At 55.2% G+C, this 15,000-nt stretch overlaps 6 protein-coding genes across 6 annotated transcripts in view; 4 read left to right on the plus strand and 2 right to left on the minus strand.

Moving 5' to 3' along the window:
- The window catches only part of PTSG_00405 (uncharacterized protein), a gene marked incomplete at both ends in the record, with an annotated part of 1,190 nt that extends 858 nt beyond the window's left edge, over positions 1 to 332 (plus strand). Inside the window, one exon of the mRNA XM_004998896.1 lies at positions 137 to 332. Within this exon, the coding sequence (XP_004998953.1) occupies positions 137 to 332 (196 nt within the window). The remainder of the gene's footprint in view (positions 1 to 136) is intronic.
- Positions 333 to 464: 132 nt separating this feature from the next.
- On the plus strand, positions 465 to 2,782 carry PTSG_00406 (polyhydroxybutyrate depolymerase). Its single transcript, XM_004998897.1, has 4 exons — positions 465 to 654; positions 905 to 1,659; positions 1,963 to 2,012; positions 2,354 to 2,782. The coding sequence occupies exons 1-4, from the start codon at positions 543 to 545 to the stop codon at positions 2,463 to 2,465; spliced, it is 1,029 nt and encodes a 342-aa protein (XP_004998954.1). The 5' UTR covers positions 465 to 542; the 3' UTR covers positions 2,466 to 2,782.
- Positions 2,783 to 2,881: 99 nt separating this feature from the next.
- On the plus strand, positions 2,882 to 3,726 carry PTSG_00407 (uncharacterized protein; the record flags this gene model as incomplete). The annotated part of the gene is made up of 2 exons (XM_004998898.1): positions 2,882 to 3,096; positions 3,630 to 3,726. The coding sequence occupies 2 exons, from the start codon at positions 2,882 to 2,884 to the stop codon at positions 3,724 to 3,726; spliced, it is 312 nt and encodes a 103-aa protein (XP_004998955.1).
- Positions 3,727 to 3,914: 188 nt separating this feature from the next.
- PTSG_00408 (uncharacterized protein) lies at positions 3,915 to 7,195 on the minus strand. Its single transcript, XM_004998899.1, has 10 exons — positions 6,895 to 7,195; positions 6,463 to 6,591; positions 6,116 to 6,174; positions 5,896 to 5,978; positions 5,444 to 5,554; positions 5,244 to 5,294; positions 4,842 to 5,018; positions 4,481 to 4,634; positions 4,233 to 4,336; positions 3,915 to 4,041 (listed from the first exon to the last, which is right to left on the minus strand). The coding sequence occupies exons 1-10, from the start codon at positions 6,972 to 6,974 to the stop codon at positions 3,964 to 3,966; spliced, it is 1,026 nt and encodes a 341-aa protein (XP_004998956.1). The 5' UTR covers positions 6,975 to 7,195; the 3' UTR covers positions 3,915 to 3,963.
- A 38-nt stretch (positions 7,196 to 7,233) lies between these two features.
- Positions 7,234 to 11,970, plus strand: PTSG_00409 (preoptic area regulatory factor 2). The gene is made up of 10 exons (XM_004998900.1): positions 7,234 to 7,489; positions 7,679 to 7,789; positions 8,017 to 8,155; positions 8,491 to 8,749; positions 8,994 to 9,236; positions 9,537 to 9,657; positions 9,946 to 10,177; positions 10,393 to 10,550; positions 10,846 to 11,107; positions 11,315 to 11,970. The coding sequence occupies exons 1-10, from the start codon at positions 7,482 to 7,484 to the stop codon at positions 11,519 to 11,521; spliced, it is 1,740 nt and encodes a 579-aa protein (XP_004998957.1). The 5' UTR covers positions 7,234 to 7,481; the 3' UTR covers positions 11,522 to 11,970.
- PTSG_00410 (vacuolar iron family transporter) lies at positions 11,872 to 14,997 on the minus strand. Its single transcript, XM_004998901.1, has 6 exons — positions 14,577 to 14,997; positions 14,223 to 14,383; positions 13,760 to 14,053; positions 13,183 to 13,534; positions 12,684 to 12,888; positions 11,872 to 12,389 (listed from the first exon to the last, which is right to left on the minus strand). Exons 1-6 carry the CDS (start codon positions 14,659 to 14,661, stop codon positions 12,353 to 12,355), a joined length of 1,134 nt encoding a protein of 377 aa, XP_004998958.1. The 5' UTR covers positions 14,662 to 14,997; the 3' UTR covers positions 11,872 to 12,352.
- Positions 14,998 to 15,000: the final 3 nt, after the last annotated feature.

Consider the following 15,000-nt stretch of genomic DNA (forward strand, 5'->3'; position numbering starts at 1 on the left):
ATGCGCATGCGTACAACGTCTTTGATCCTAGCTCATGCGGATGGCTCTGTATTGTCCCCCCTAACCCCCCCCCTACACACACATACACACACACACACACATACACACACACACGCGCGTGCGCAATTGTGAGCAGAATGTACAAGCGTATGATGGGTTCTGCGCTTGATCCGAGCAAACCTGGGAACGGCGATGATGAGGACGAGGATGACGGCGAGGAAATGGACGAGGCAGCGCTGGAAGAGTGGCGAAAAGGCCACCTGATGCGCGGTCTCACGTGGGCTGCCGTTGCCGCTGTGTGCGCCATCCTGATTCGTTACTTGCTCAGCTAGACAATGTGTGTGTATGTGTATGTGTGTGTATGCGTGTGTGTGTGTGTTGTCGTGTGTTGTCGTGTGTTGCCTCAATTCTTCCGCTCGTCTCCGCCACCTCGCTGTGTGCATTCCCCGCCATCGATTTTCCATAAACGATGTCCATTAATTTTCCAAGCTCGAAGCTGTCCTGCCTGTTGTTTGTTGTTTGCTGTTGCGCCGATACCCAATATGAGTGGCCAGTGGTTTGCGATTGCGTGTGTGCTGGCAGTGGGCAGCACTGCAGCTCTTGCCGATCCTCTCCCTCGCCTGAACATCGACATTGACGCCATCTCTGTTGCTGGTGAGCCACAAAGCGAAAAAGTGCAGCGTCCTGCTTGTGTACGCTTCGTGTGTGCTTTGTGTGTGTGCTTTGTGCGCGCTTGTGTTTGTGCTCGTGCGTGTGCTCGTGTGCTCGTGCGTGTGCTCACATCTTCGCGCGTTCTCATTCACGCGCGCGTTCTCATTCACGCGCGCGTTCACATCTACGCGCGCGTTCACATCCACCGCCCACCTGCTTTTTTTTTTTCTTTTTTCTTTTTTTCACTGGCCAGGCATCAGTGCTGGTGGAGCGTTTGCATCCCAGTTCCATGTTGCGCACAGCTCGAACCTTGTGGGGGCGGCCATCTTTGCCGGCCCACCGTACGACTGCGCCCACGCCAACATGGAAGCCGCCCTGATGAACTGCATGAAGGAGCCCATGCTGATCCAGGTGGACAAGCTGGTCCAGGCCGCAAAGACCGCGGCAACACTCAACGCCATCGACGACACCTCCAACATGAGCGGGGACAAGGTCTGGATCTGGACGGGCAAGCGCGACACGGTTGTCAAGTCCGGCGTTGTTGAGAAGACAAAGGAGTTCTACGAGCGCTTCGTGAACAACACCAGCAACATCAAGTACATCGACAGCTACCCTGCGGAGCACGCCTGGATCACCACCACGTATGGCCACTCGTGCGACTTCCTGGGCGACCCGTACATCAACAACTGCAGCTTCGACGCCGTGGGCGACTTCCTCAACCACATCTACGACGGCAACATCAAGCCCGCAGGCACCTTTGTTCCCGGCAACATGCTGCGCTTCGAGCAGTCCCAGTATGTCAAGACCGGTAGCCCCGGCCACATCAGCTTTGGCGAGGCCGGGTTTGCGTACATTCCGCGCCAGTGCTCCAGCGGCACCAAGTGCCGTCTCGTTGTCACCTTCCATGGCTGCAACCAGGACATTGGCACCATTGGCGAGGAGTTTGTCGTCCACAACGGTCTCAACGAGTACGCCGAAACCAACAACCTCGTCATCCTCTACCCACAGGTACTGTGTGTGTGTGTGCGTGCGTGCGTGCGTGTGCATGTGTGCGTGTGCATGTGCACGTCTGTGTGCAAGTCTCGTTGTGCATCTCTACCTCTGCCTCTGTCACTACTGCGTGTTGTGCTTCTTTGCGTCTGCGACCGTCTCTGTCTGAATATGTATGCGCTTCTGTGCGTGTGATCTCAACAAGTGCCACCTGCTGCCACACCATTGCTTCATCTTGAGGGTGCGCTCATGGCAAACTAATGCGTTCGTCGCTCCATCCGCTTTTCAATTGTTGTCCCTTGCTTGCTCTTCATGCACTAGGTGAAGAAGTCCATGATGATGCCGGAGAATCCACAAGGCTGCTTTGACTGGTGCGTTGCCTCCGTCTTGTGCACTTGAGGACGCCTGTTTCGTTTTGTATCTGAAAGGCGTTCTTTGGTTGCACGCATGTCTGCCCCTGACCTGCTTGGTTGCTTGCTTGGTTGCTTGCTTGATTGATCGCATGCATGCCTCCTCTCTCCCCCCTCTCGCTGTTTTGCGCACACGTTTGCGGCACAGCATTACGTTCCATGTTGTTCCATGTTGCACATGTCCTCTTCGCTTCTCGTCGGTTTTGCACATGCCTTCCCTGCCTTCCTCATTGCGCTGATCAACAAACACACCCGATTGCGACGTGTTCTTCCCCCCCCTTCCGCGTGTGATGGGTGCGCAGGTGGGGCTACACGGACCTCAAATACACCGTCAAGGCCGGTCCCCAGCTGCAGGCGGTGACCAACATGGTCGTCGCCATCACGGGCCAGTTTGGCGGCATTCGCCTCGACTAAACCAAACCAAGCAAGATGGCCGGCGAGCCAGGACCGCGGCTTCTTGCCCGTACCCTTGCTGCGTTCAACACCCCTCCCTTGTTCACCTGCACCAGCACCTGTTCACCCATCAACCGACCTGCTTTGTGTGTCGTCCTGTCGCTGTCGCTGTCGCTGTCTTGTCCTGTCAAGGCTGTTGCTGTTTGTATGACACACAAATGGCTTGTTTCGGTCCACGCTTCCCCAAGTCCACTCTCATCACGACAACACCTGTCGTCAACGTGACATGAAATGGAGCACCAACACGCCAAGAGTCGCATCACATCAATCACATCCCAACACCACAACGTCAACACGCACCAAACCACGTCTCACTTCCGCACCAAAACCACACACAAAAGAGACAACAGCAACAAACAAGGCAATCTGCAACCATGATGTGCTTGGTGTTGATGCTGCCTGCATGGCTGGTGGCGTCCCCGCAAGCCGGCGGCCTCATTCCTAAAGAGCTCATCCTCTTGCTCATTGCCTACCTCGTGTACATTGAGAATGTGTGCTACCGCTGCCTGACCATCTTCGTCGTCATCCTGGCCCTGCTCTGCTACTCGGGCGCGTGCCACCTGTGCCCGCCACACGTGCCCTGCGAGCCGCGGTCCGTCCTCGCCTGAGCACCGCACAGCACAAGCACGCCCGCACCGCAGCACCGCAGCACAGCAGCACCGCAGCACGCCATGCGACGATGAGTTGACACATCTGGCGTGCTGCCCTCCCCCCCCCACCCACACTGTCTTGAAGACACTGCGCTCACCACGTTGACGGTGTAAAGCAGCCGCTCATAGTCAGGGTTGGCAATCGAGGTCACACGTGTGTGTGTGTGTGTGTGCATGTGTGTGCGTGCATGTGTGTATGTGTGTGCGTGCATGTGTGTGTGTGTCTGTGTGCATGTGTCTGTGTGCATGTGTCTGTGCGTGTGTGTTGCATGCGTGCATCTGTGCACAGTTGTGTGTGTGTGTGTGTGTGTGTGTGTGTGTGCACTCATGCGTGTGTGCTGTGACCTCTCCGTTGTACCTGTGCGTGCGTGCCTCTCCGTGTCAGTGTCCCTCTTATCAGTTCCTTCATAGCCACATGCAGTGTCCATCCCCTGCCGCCTGTTCCCTTTCCACATTTGCGTTCTCTCGTCTGCAGGCCAGACGCCACCGCTGTTCCCGCCTGTTCCCTCCCCACCTCGTCTTTCCACCTGTACTCCAGCCTCTCCTTTCACTTCTACTGCCCTGCTTCGTAGTCGCTCACTAGCTGCATCTCAAAGAGGTTGTATTCTTCCAGTACACCGAACCAACTACGACGAGTATCGTGACATGACAACAAGCAAGCAAGCCAGCAAGCAAAGCACAACGAGGCGAAACGGCGACAGCAATGACAAGTGACACAGATACCAGCGTGGTATGCAGTGCACACCCGTGCACACACACACACACACATACACACACACACACATGCCATGATCATCGCGGGGCGGTGTTCACATGAGGCCAGCGAGCGAGGTGCCGAAGCCAAACATGCCCTTGATGCGCTCAAACTGATGGCGCTTCCAGCCCTCCTGTGTACGCACGCAACGGGGACAAAACAGTGAGTCAGCGAGCACGGTACGGTCAACGCCAGCTGGGACAGAACAACGGCACACCAGGTGAAAGGAGACACACACACACACACACACACACACACGCACGCACACACACACACACACACACACACACACACACACACACACACACACACACACACGCAAACCTTTGCTCGCTCCAGGTCGCTGTCGGGGATGTTGTTGTGTGTGAGCTTGAGGTGCGTGCAGCCATCACCGGGCACAAACTTCATTGTCACCTCAGAGTACATGCCTGTGAATCATGGGTGATGTGACATGAGAGTCAGTAAGGCAAACCCAATGAAGCAAGAACACAGACAGACAGACACACACACACAGGCAGACGCACACACACACACACACACACACACACACACACACACACACACGCACGCACCTTCGGGCCAGGACTTGAAGCGCCAGGCCTGCACAATGCGCTCGTTTGGAATCAGATCTTTGATGACACCCGTGACGTTCCCACCAAAGAGCGAAAACGAACCGCCCATCTTCGCCTCAATGCTCGCGTCAGCCTGCGTGTACGCCTTCACCCGCTGTGTGTGTGTGTGTGTGTGTGTGTGTGTGTGTGTGTGTGTGTGTGTGTGTGTGTGTGTGTGTGTGTGTGTGTTGGTTGTTGCCAGGAGATGAGGGCACGGATCATGAACAAGAGACAACATGCACCAACCGCACATCATCCTCCCGCCCCAAACACCAGCCAAGAAGCAGCAGTCTACACATGCAAGGCGAAAGGGTGTACGCACGTTTTCGTCGACAAAGCACTGAAAGAGGTCTGATGGGCTGCAGAGAAATTCCTCGTCCATCTCAAAGGACCCGCGCGGCTGCACCTCCTTCTCCTTCTTTTCCACAGCAGAGGACGATGCGTCCTTCTTCTCAGAGTGGATGATCACCCCACTTGTCGGCGCGCTCGGGGTAGCCTGCTGCACACACACACACACACACACACACACACACACAGAGACAAAGCAAACAGGTGACAGGGGTTAGGAGACTCATATAGAGGGCAGTGGGGCCGCTGTCTTGGGATTTTCACTGCAAACACGAGTGCACTCGACCAAACCCAGGCACAGGGCTGAGACGACATTGACGCAATCTACCACACACACAACACACACACACACACACACACACACACACACACACACCTTCGCCTTTGTTGGGAGAATCATGCCCTTTGTAAACTCCACGCGCAGCTCCTACAACACGGCCAAGCAGTGCGATAGCACTGTTAGTGGTGCTCACACTCTCACATAGTAACGCAAAACAAAAAAAAATGCATGTGCAAGGATGTGCTTGTGTGCGTGCATTGATGACGCGATGTCATGCGTGTGAGCGGGATACGCACTTTGTACCACTTGTCGAGTTTTGCCCTGACGGCCTCGGCGCCGGCCTTGCGCACCATCTCCTTCACCGCCCGCCTCGCTGGCGTCTCCTCGCTGCTCATGTTCACCTCAAACTGGGGAAGAAAACCGAAAACAACACACACACACACACAGACATGAATACACACACAGACACACACATGAATACACACACAACACACATTGCAAACCACATGCACGCGTGCAAGCACCAGCGTTATGGCTGAGCGAGGAGAAGACAGCAGGAAGCAGTAGCTTGCAAACAAACAAGAGCAAAGAGACAGGGAAAAGGCAACAAGAAGGCCAACAACATCAAAGATACAGCAATGTGGGCCCGGCTGGGCACACGCAGGCACGTGCACACGAAACGCAGATATTGTGCACGAACCACAAAGTAGACACATGTCTGCGCTCCATCTCAAGCGGATACACGCACCTCAAACTCATCCGGGGTGTACTCTTCGCTGAGATTTTCCACCTTGAACTTGCCGCTTACACTCTTGCCATCCGCTGTCTTGCCTGCGCAGCCATTTTGGAGGCGGTAACCGTTGTGAGACACAAGGGAAAGAGGACCCGAAGCAACAAAGGTGAGATGGGAAGAGGGGAAGTGTTGCAGCAAGAGCAGAGCTGCAGCCGCTGCAGGCAAGGGAGCGAACCTTTCCATTTCATGGAGACCTCCAGCTCATAGAAGAAGATGAGCTTTGCCTTGCGGTTGCTGTAGTGAGCGTGTGTGACCATGATTCAGTGTGAGAAAACGCAAGCGAGGTGGACAGCAAGCAAGCACAAGCGTCCTGAAGCAACATTAACACATGAACATGTGTTTGCGGTCAAGCAGAAGCACGGGCAGCATGCGGTCAAGCAGAAGCACGGACAGCACATGCACATACACTACACATACACACACGTGTGGTCGGTGGGGTGAATGTGTGTGTGTGTGTGTGTGTGTGTGTGTGTGTGTGTGTGTGTGTGTGTGTGTGTGTGTGTGTGTGTGTGCAATACGTACTTGGCGGTGGCTTCACCTTCGACCTGGACATCTGAGAAGGTGACGGTGCCTGCATCCGAGGAGACCTCCAGCCCATTGAGCTCCTGTTGCAGAAACTGCCTGGACCAAGGTGTGGCGTTCTTCTCCGTCCTACCGGCAGCAGCAGCGTGCAGCCAAACACGTTGAGTGAACTGGTGCACGGTACACACGATAGAGGGCGCAAGCGGCTTACAAGCAACAAAGTGCACACACACATACCCACACACGACACGACACCCACACCCACACACGTACACACACGTACACACACCCACACACGTACACACACACACACACACACACACACACACACACACACACACACACACACACACACACACACACACACACACACATAGGGCCGCGCAGTCTCACATTCCAAACACAATCACCCCACCCGCCCCTGGGGCTCACCAATGCCAGTTGTTGACGTTTGCGACGTCTGGACGCTCCTCGACAATCCAGCGCGGGTCCCCTTCTCCCCACTTGGCCATGGCTGCTAACGTGTGCTTTGGGAAGACGCGCGTGGCAACGCTCTCAGTCAGAAGAGTATTATTGTTGGTTTGGCTGTGTCTTGGATGTGGGGTGAATGAGACGTGGTGTGCAGCAACGTGTCTCTGTCTTGGTTGGTGCGTTTGCTCGCTGCTTCGCGCTTGCAGTGTTTGGGGTTCTTTTCCGGTTTAACTTGTGGTGTTGTGGCCTGCCAGAAAATTCCAAGATTTGTGCTGAAGTCTTCCGGCAGATTTCCGCAGGGACGCACTCTGGCGTTGGCGCTCTATCCACCACGACAACTGGGCTGACTGGCTGACGCTCGCTCGCTGCTGAGATTGGGCCAACAACAACAACAACAACATCCACACCCCTCCACCTCCATCCACCCCATCTTGTTTGGGACACTCTCAAACACACACACACACACACACACACACACACACACACGTACACCTAGCACACACACACACACGTGCACCTAGCACACATCACATCACACACAGCACGCAATGGAATCGTGAGTCGTAGCAGTTGTTTGCGTGGTGGTGCTGCGCGCGGTGTGTTTTGGTTGGTGTTGACACTGTGGGTGGGAGCTGTGTCTCTTGTTTGGATCCCTTCCTTGTAGGCCGTGGCTGTCAGTACAGCACGCCTCACCTGCCAGCCGCACGAGCCTCACCGCCCTTTGGATTCTTGTGTTTTGCCACAGGGACAAGCCACACAGCTGGGTCGAGATCATCGAGCCCAGCTCGGGGCGGAAGGTGTATGCCAACACAACGTCTGGCGAATGCCTGTGGAAACCGCCAGCTGGCGCCAGCTTGTAAGCCGCTCTCTTCCAAGCGGGCGGGTGTGCGTGTCGTGTGCATGTGTGTGTGTGTGTGCGTGTCTGCGTGTCGTGTACATGTTTGTGTGTGTGCATGTGTGTATGCATTGTGGGTTGTGTGTGTGCGAGTTTGGTGCTGGTTTATGCGTGTGTCGGACAACAGCAGTCCTGCACGCGGTTGACGTGTAGCGCACTCACCCCTCTTCTGTGACTCTGCCCCGCAGTAAACCCTGCTCTGAGGATCAATGGTGGGAGTTGAAGGATGCAAACTCTGGCCGTGCATACTACTACAATGCCACAACCAAGGTCACAGTCTGGGATCGGCCCCAGCATGGTGACATTGTGCCGCTTGCCAAGCTCCAGGTACGTGCATTTCCTAACACCTGCGTTGTGTGCGTGCATGTGTGCGTGTGTAGGCGAGGTGGATACAACATGCACACGCTCACGCGTGCCGTGTCCTCACACACACACACACACACACACACACACACACACACACACCTACACACACACACACACACTCCGTCACACACACCCTCACACACACTCCGTCACACACACCCTCACACACACACTCTCTCTGTCACACACACACACACACACACACACACACACACACACACACACACACACACACACACACACACACACACGCATGCTCGCCAATCACCCTGTTATGCGACCACGCTGGTTCGCAGGAGACACAACGACAAATCGTGGAGAAGGAGGAAGGTCAGTCGCGCAGAGGCACTGCAACAGGGCAGGAAGCACAAACACAAGCACAGCAGGCGCAGCACGTACAGCAGCAAGCTGCTCCCACAACAGCATCACGCCGCAGTTCACAGGGCCCGCCCGTCGCTGCAAAGCGCAAGTCGCAAATCATCATGCAAGCGCAACAGCCAAACACACAACAACAGCACCAGCCAGGCGGTGCACAACCACCAAAGCCACCAAAGCGTATGTTGCTATGAACCTGTCTAACTGTGGTGACCCTGTTCATACGTCGTTCTACGGGCCCTCATGGCCGTGTTGCCCACTCACAACCTCTTCACAACCTGTTCCAGTCATTGCGCTTGCATGTGCACCGCTCGTTCGCTGAATTTGAAACTCATCCTTGTGCTTCCCCGCCCCTCCCCTCCTCATCACCACTGCCACTACTGCCACCACTGCTGCCGCTGTTGCTGGTGGTGTCTCCTGACAGCGCCGGCCATGGACTACTCCGAGGTTGCCAGCAGCTCGCCAGATCTCAAGACGTTCAAACACAACCTGGCTACACACAAGAAGGGCCTCTTCCGCAGGAAAGTATCGCTGCACAACATGCTGTCGTGGTCCCCGAGCGCAATACCGAGGCCGATGCTGCTCACCCTGAAGAAGGAACACAAGCGGCAGGCGCTGGAGATGTTCAAGCTCTCACAGATGTACATGGGCGACAGAAACGCAAAAGGTGCGTCCAATGTGTTCGGGGTGTAAGAGAGAGAGTGTGTGTGTACTGGTTTGGCTACTTGTGCGTCTTCAGTGTTCTCAGAGCGTGCGTGCATGCGATTGTTCGTGTGCGTGTGTGCATGCGTGTGTGAATGCCTGTGATTGTTCGTGTGCGTATGTATGCATGTGTGTATGTGTGCATGTGATTGTGTGCGCGGTGCGAACGTGCGTTGTGCTGCCCTTGTGACTGCTGCTCCTTAGGCTTGCCTGACTCACAACCACATTGCACCACCACCACAACAATGACTGCTGCTGTGTTTAGGGCGCACGCCGTATGCGGTCGCGAAGGAGATTATGTCCATGTGCTGGGACGAGTCTGACGCCCGCCTCAGAGACGAATTTTTCGTGCAGCTCTGCAAACAGACAACGGGGAACACAAAGCTGTAAGTGCTGTGGGATGGTCGCACCTGGCGTATTTGTCAGCAATACATCAGCACAACTGTCTGCAAGGGCATACATTCACAGTTGCTTTGAGTGGAGCCGTTACACAATGCACGTGTGTACTCATTCATGGTGTTCACGTGTATGATACACACCATTCATGTCTAACGCACCCACCCACCCACCCACCTACACACACACACACACACACACACACACACACACACACACACACACACACACACACACACACACACACACACACACACACAAATAAACACACACAACAGGGACAGTTGTGAGCGCGGCTGGGAGCTGATGGGAATTGCGCTCAACTTTTTCCCACCCACGACCAAGTTTTTCACGTACCTCAAGGGGTATATCGCACGACACATTGAGGACCAGCCAGGGGACATTGGTGTGCTGAGCGAGGCGTGCTTCAAGCGGCTCATCAGAATAGCCAAGACGGGACGCAAGCAGGGCGCACAGCAGCCGTCAGAGGACGACATTGAAAACGCAGCGGTGAGCCACGTCGCGCGTCGCTCGCTACTTGTTGCTGTACCTGCCTCTAGCTGCTATACCTGCTGCTTGTAGTTGCGCAGAGTACTATCAGTCACTCCTCCCTGTTCATCTCCTCATCCACGTCCTTGCACGCCTGCGCACACACACACACACACACACACACACACACACACACACACACACACACACACACACCAACGCACACGCCATTCCAGCGCAAGCTGCGCAACCCGTCTGTGTTTGGGTCGAGCCTGGATGAGATTATGGCGCTGCAGTATGAGACGCACCCCGAGCTGTCCATCCCGCGCGTGCTGCAGGTCCTCTCCAACGCCGTCCTCGAGCTTGGCGGCACACACACAGAGGGCATCTTCAGGTACACTTGCGTGCTTGGGGGCGTGTGCTTGGGCGTGTGCTTGGGCGTGTGCTTGGGCGTGTGATTCTTGTGTGATTTGTGTGTGTGTGTGATTTGTGTGGGCGTGCACGTGTCCATGTGTGTGTGCTTGTGTCGACATGTGATGTTTTTTTCGATTTGTCTGCCCGCCTTTCTTTCTCTGTGCGCGTGTGTTCGTGTCGCTGAACAAATGCTCTCCACGGCATCTCACGCAACAACGGCAACACATGCGTCTTGGAACGCCTTCACCGATGCGCGTGTCCATCCGTGAACACAGGGTACCTGGCGACATTGACGCTGTGAATGCGCTGAAGCTGCAGATGGACCGCGGGCAGGCGCCGAGCAACCTGCACGACCCGCACGTGCCGGCCTCGACCCTCAAGCTCTGGTTCCGAGAGCTGACCGACCCAATTGTTCCCGAGGACTTGTACGATGAGTGTGTGGCGGCGAGCCAGGACTCAGCCAAGGCTGTTGCTGTGGTTGATAAGCTTCCCTCAGTCAACAAGAACATTGTCCTCTTCATCACCCGCTTCCTTCAGGTGTGTATTGCTGTGTGCGTGCGTCCTGTGTGTGTGTGTGTGTGTGTGTGTGTGTGTGTGTGTGTGTGTGTGTGTGTGTGACCTTTGTGCGTTTGCGCACGCATATGTGGGCAGCATGTGATACCCTGCCTTCCTTAAGCAACTCACTCACACCCCCCCTCTCTTCTCGCCCCAACAACGTCCTTGTGTACACCCTTACCTGTCCAGTTGGTTGGGCGACCGGAGAACCACGCGCACACGAAGATGACGTACGACAACTTGGCGATGGTGTGGGCACCAAACTTCCTGCGCTGCCCGAGCGACGACCCGCTTGTCATCTTCAACAACACCAAGAAGGAGATGCAGTTTGTGCGCCAGCTTGTCCTCCACTTGAACACGGACAGCGTTGAGCACCTGTTCACGGCGTCGTGCTGATGTGCCGCACGCGCTGAACATGGTTGTGCCGCATTTTGGAAGAGGGGAGGGGAGTGGTGTTGTGTCATGTTGACACTCGCGTTTGTGCCAAGGCTGGTGTGCGCTCGCCATCGCATCATTTTCAACTGTGGCCTGTTGTCGGTTTGTTGTCGTTTGTCATCAACTCGTCCACCCAAACCTCTCCTCCTTTTTGGTTTTGCTTTCTGCACATTGCTTGATGATAGGTTGTGTGTGTGTGTGTGTGTGTGTGCGTGTGTGTTTTCATGCTCGTTTCTCTCTTCGCACGTGTTCTTTCTTTGTTCCTTCTTCACAGTTTGGTTCGCTTCCTTTTCTCTTTGCCCTGCGAGTGATATCGTGTGTTGCTGTGTAATTCGTGAGGGTGTGTTCCGTGCGCACGGTTGGAACAAGGGCTTGCGTGCTCCTGTCTCGATAAACCAAAACTGAGCACACAACGCAGCACACAGCACAGTTGGGAGAACAAGCACCCAACCAACAAACAGCCAAACGACAGATGGACGAAGTGTGGTTGTTACTTTTCATAATACAAAACAGGAAAAGAAGACTGAGGGAGACAAAGGGAAACGATGTGCATGTATTGGGTGGGTGGGTGCATGCCCACGCATCAAGAGGAGTGGCACAAAGACAAACATCAAGGGGCAGTTCAAACAAGAAAAGGTTCCAGAATAAAGGAGAGTCAGGAAGAAATGGGGGCCAAAACCAAAAAAAAAAAAAAAATTCAAGGAAACAGGGTCTGGCTGAGATGTAAGCGAAAGGGGAAACCAAAAGCAATGTGGATATGGATGCACGGTTGACGTTGGGGCATTGCTTCGCTCATGGGCAATCGTTCAAGCTCACGAGGTTCTCAAGACTGAAGATGCATGGTGGCAAGGTTGTGAGGCGGTGAGGGGAGACGGGACGTTAGCATTGGTTCACGTTCAAGAAAAACACGTGCTCACTAGTTTGTGATGCGTGCATGTGCACATCGGCAAACAAAAGCACACACAGAAACGTTTCCTCACGTTCATACAAGCAACGCACGTAAACACACACACACACACATAAAATTACAACACAATCACACGCGCGCGCAAAAAAAAAAAAAAACCAAGCACAGCAGAGTGCATTGACGCGAAAGCATGCAGAGATGGCCCAAGATACGCACCCGAGGCCGACGAGGTAGGCGGCGCCAGCGGAGACGGCGCCGTTGATGACGACGGAGAAGCCCGACATGTACCAGGACTGGGTGGAGAAGCGGCTCTTGACAGCACCGAGGATGAACAGGGCAACAGCGGTCATGGCGCAGGCAATGCCAAACAGGGCGTCGCTCTTGTTGCTGCCAAAGTCGACGGTGCTGAGGGCAAGGTACGCTGCACACACACACACACACACACACACACACACACACACACACACACACACACACAGGCGCACACACACACACACACACAGGCGCACAGACACCACGTGAAATGAGGAGGCAAGGATGGCAGGTGAGAATAGAGAAGAGGGTGGTGAAAAGTGAGGGAAACGAAAGCACATTCTGTGTAGTTGGGGGAGAGAACGAGACGGCACTCCAGATTGGAATAGTGCACATGCAGCAGGCGCAGGCGAAACGCGGCACGCCCGGCTCACGCATGCACGAATTGTGTGTCAGCACTTACAAAGGAGAGGGACGAGGCCAAAGGCGACAAAGGAGAGGAACATGACGAGGCCGTTCTTTGCGGGGGATTCGCCTTCGTCCGGTGGCATCAGACCGAGCTCCTCCACCATCATGTGGTCAATGAAGAATTCGCGGTGCTTTGCCATGATGGTCATAATCTGTGTCGCCTCCTCCTCGGAGAAGCCCTTCTCCATGTACAGGTCCACCATCTCCTTGATCTCGCCTTCCGGGTTGTGGTCAAACTCCCACTCCTCGCGCACGCGCTCCGAGAGAGTGTACTGGGACTCGGACAGGGCGCTCATGAACTCGCCCATGCCCATGGAGATGCCGTCAGCAATCAGGTTGGCAAAGCCCTGGCGTGCGGTGTTGGGTGGGTGCGAGGAGTTGGGATCGAGGTGTGAGGTAAGAAAGAAATTGGGGACTGAGGTTTGGGGTGGAGACGAACACAAAAGCCAGCGAACAAGCATGCATGCGAACAAGCATGCAAGCAAGCAAACACACGCGCGCGCAAAGGCACAAAGCACACACACACACACACACACACACACACACACACACACACACACACACACACACACCATGATGATGACGACGCCAGTTGCGAGGTCGGCACCGTTGACAGAGGCGACGACGGCAAACGTGGTGACAATGCCATCCATGCCACCAAACACAGCAGCCTTGACGTACTGGCCGGCTTCGGTCTGGTGACGCTCTGGCGCTGCGCCAAGCTCGTGGGCCAGGCGAGACAGCTCGGGGTCATGCGCCTCAAAGGCCTTGCGAGCAAGGGTCAGGCGGTCGGCCGCTGCGCCGTCGCCCTTGTCCACGGTGACGTCAGACATCATGTTTGCGCGATCCACCTCAAGCGTCACGTGCTAACGAGCGTATTGACGAGAGAGGGGAGGGAAGTGGACAGGGAGTGGAGAGGGAGTTGGATGCGTGTGTGAGTGTGTTCTTGGAAAACGAAGCAGGAAACAAGCCAAGAAACAACGTGACACAGAGCACACACACACACACACACATACACGGCGTGAATGTGCGCACCTGGGAAGGGATGGCGTCCTTGATGAGCTCAACAGCATCCTGGTGAGTGACGTTGACAAGCGGCTTGTGGTTGACGGAGATGAGCTTGTCGCCAACATGGAGGCCGGCCTTGCGTGCAGCGCCACACTCGTGGATGTCGCGAACCACAATGGCCGTCGAACCTGAGAGAGTTGAGAGAGAAGGGCGTGCGGGTGAGTTGGGGGCGAGTGCACGTGTGCTTACGCGTGAGGGCGGATGCACACGCACACGCACACGCACACACAGACACACACGCACACACACATACATACATACACACATACATACGCACACATGCACACACACACACATAGACACAGGAGAAAACAAACATACCATCCTCCAGAGGGGCGTCGACACCACCGGCGATGGTGAAGCCAAGGCCGCAGGTGCTGAGGTTGAGGTGGAACACCTTGGACATGTCTGCGTTGTTCTTCTGGATAGTGGAGCAGCAAACGAAGAAGAAGACCGGAAGTTGTTGTGCTGTAAATGCGACAATACAATGACAAGCAAGTTGGTGATGGCGGCGACGACGATGTTAATGACCGACTGACGTGAGGGAGGAACGACGCATGCATGCAGCAGCAAAACGAGGCCCTGGTTTGTTTGGGTTTGTATGCGCGCTCTCGCCGCACGACAAGCACACCCACAGCACACCCACAGCCGCAACGCAACGAGCAAGTCATTCGCGCAGGTGGTCAGCACCTCTGATAAGGCGAGATGACGCGGGGTGCCGGAGACAGCGCAAAATGTGTGCGCA

The sequence above is a fragment of the Salpingoeca rosetta genome, assembly GCF_000188695.1.
Source record: "Salpingoeca rosetta unplaced genomic scaffold supercont1.1, whole genome shotgun sequence".
Lineage (NCBI taxonomy): Eukaryota > Choanoflagellata > Craspedida > Salpingoecidae > Salpingoeca > Salpingoeca rosetta.

Coding starts and splice junctions, on each gene's coding strand:
- PTSG_00406 (XM_004998897.1), top strand. CDS start 543: ATGAGTGGCCAGTGGTTTGCGATTGCGTGTGTGCTGGCAGTGGGCAGC. Junction 1,660..1,962: donor TCGTCATCCTCTACCCACAG/GTACTGTGTGTG, acceptor TTCATGCACTAG/GTGAAGAAGTCCATGATGAT. Junction 2,013..2,353: donor CCACAAGGCTGCTTTGACTG/GTGCGTTGCCTC, acceptor ATGGGTGCGCAG/GTGGGGCTACACGGACCTCA.
- PTSG_00408 (XM_004998899.1), bottom strand. CDS start 6,974: ATGGCCAAGTGGGGAGAAGGGGACCCGCGCTGGATTGTCGAGGAGCGT. Junction 6,175..6,462: donor GAAGGTGAAGCCACCGCCAA/GTACGTATTGCA, acceptor CGCTCACTACAG/CAACCGCAAGGCAAAGCTCA. Junction 5,555..5,895: donor ACACCCCGGATGAGTTTGAG/GTGCGTGTATCC, acceptor TTTCTTCCCCAG/TTTGAGGTGAACATGAGCAG.
- PTSG_00409 (XM_004998900.1), top strand. Junction 9,658..9,945: donor ACAACGGGGAACACAAAGCT/GTAAGTGCTGTG, acceptor CACACACAACAG/GGACAGTTGTGAGCGCGGCT. Junction 11,108..11,314: donor TCATCACCCGCTTCCTTCAG/GTGTGTATTGCT, acceptor TTACCTGTCCAG/TTGGTTGGGCGACCGGAGAA.
- PTSG_00410 (XM_004998901.1), bottom strand. CDS start 14,661: ATGTCCAAGGTGTTCCACCTCAACCTCAGCACCTGCGGCCTTGGCTTC. Junction 12,889..13,182: donor TGGCCTCGTCCCTCTCCTTT/GTAAGTGCTGAC, acceptor GTGTGTGTGCAG/CGTACCTTGCCCTCAGCACC. Junction 12,390..12,683: donor GCCTACCTCGTCGGCCTCGG/GTGCGTATCTTG, acceptor ATGCATCTTCAG/TCTTGAGAACCTCGTGAGCT.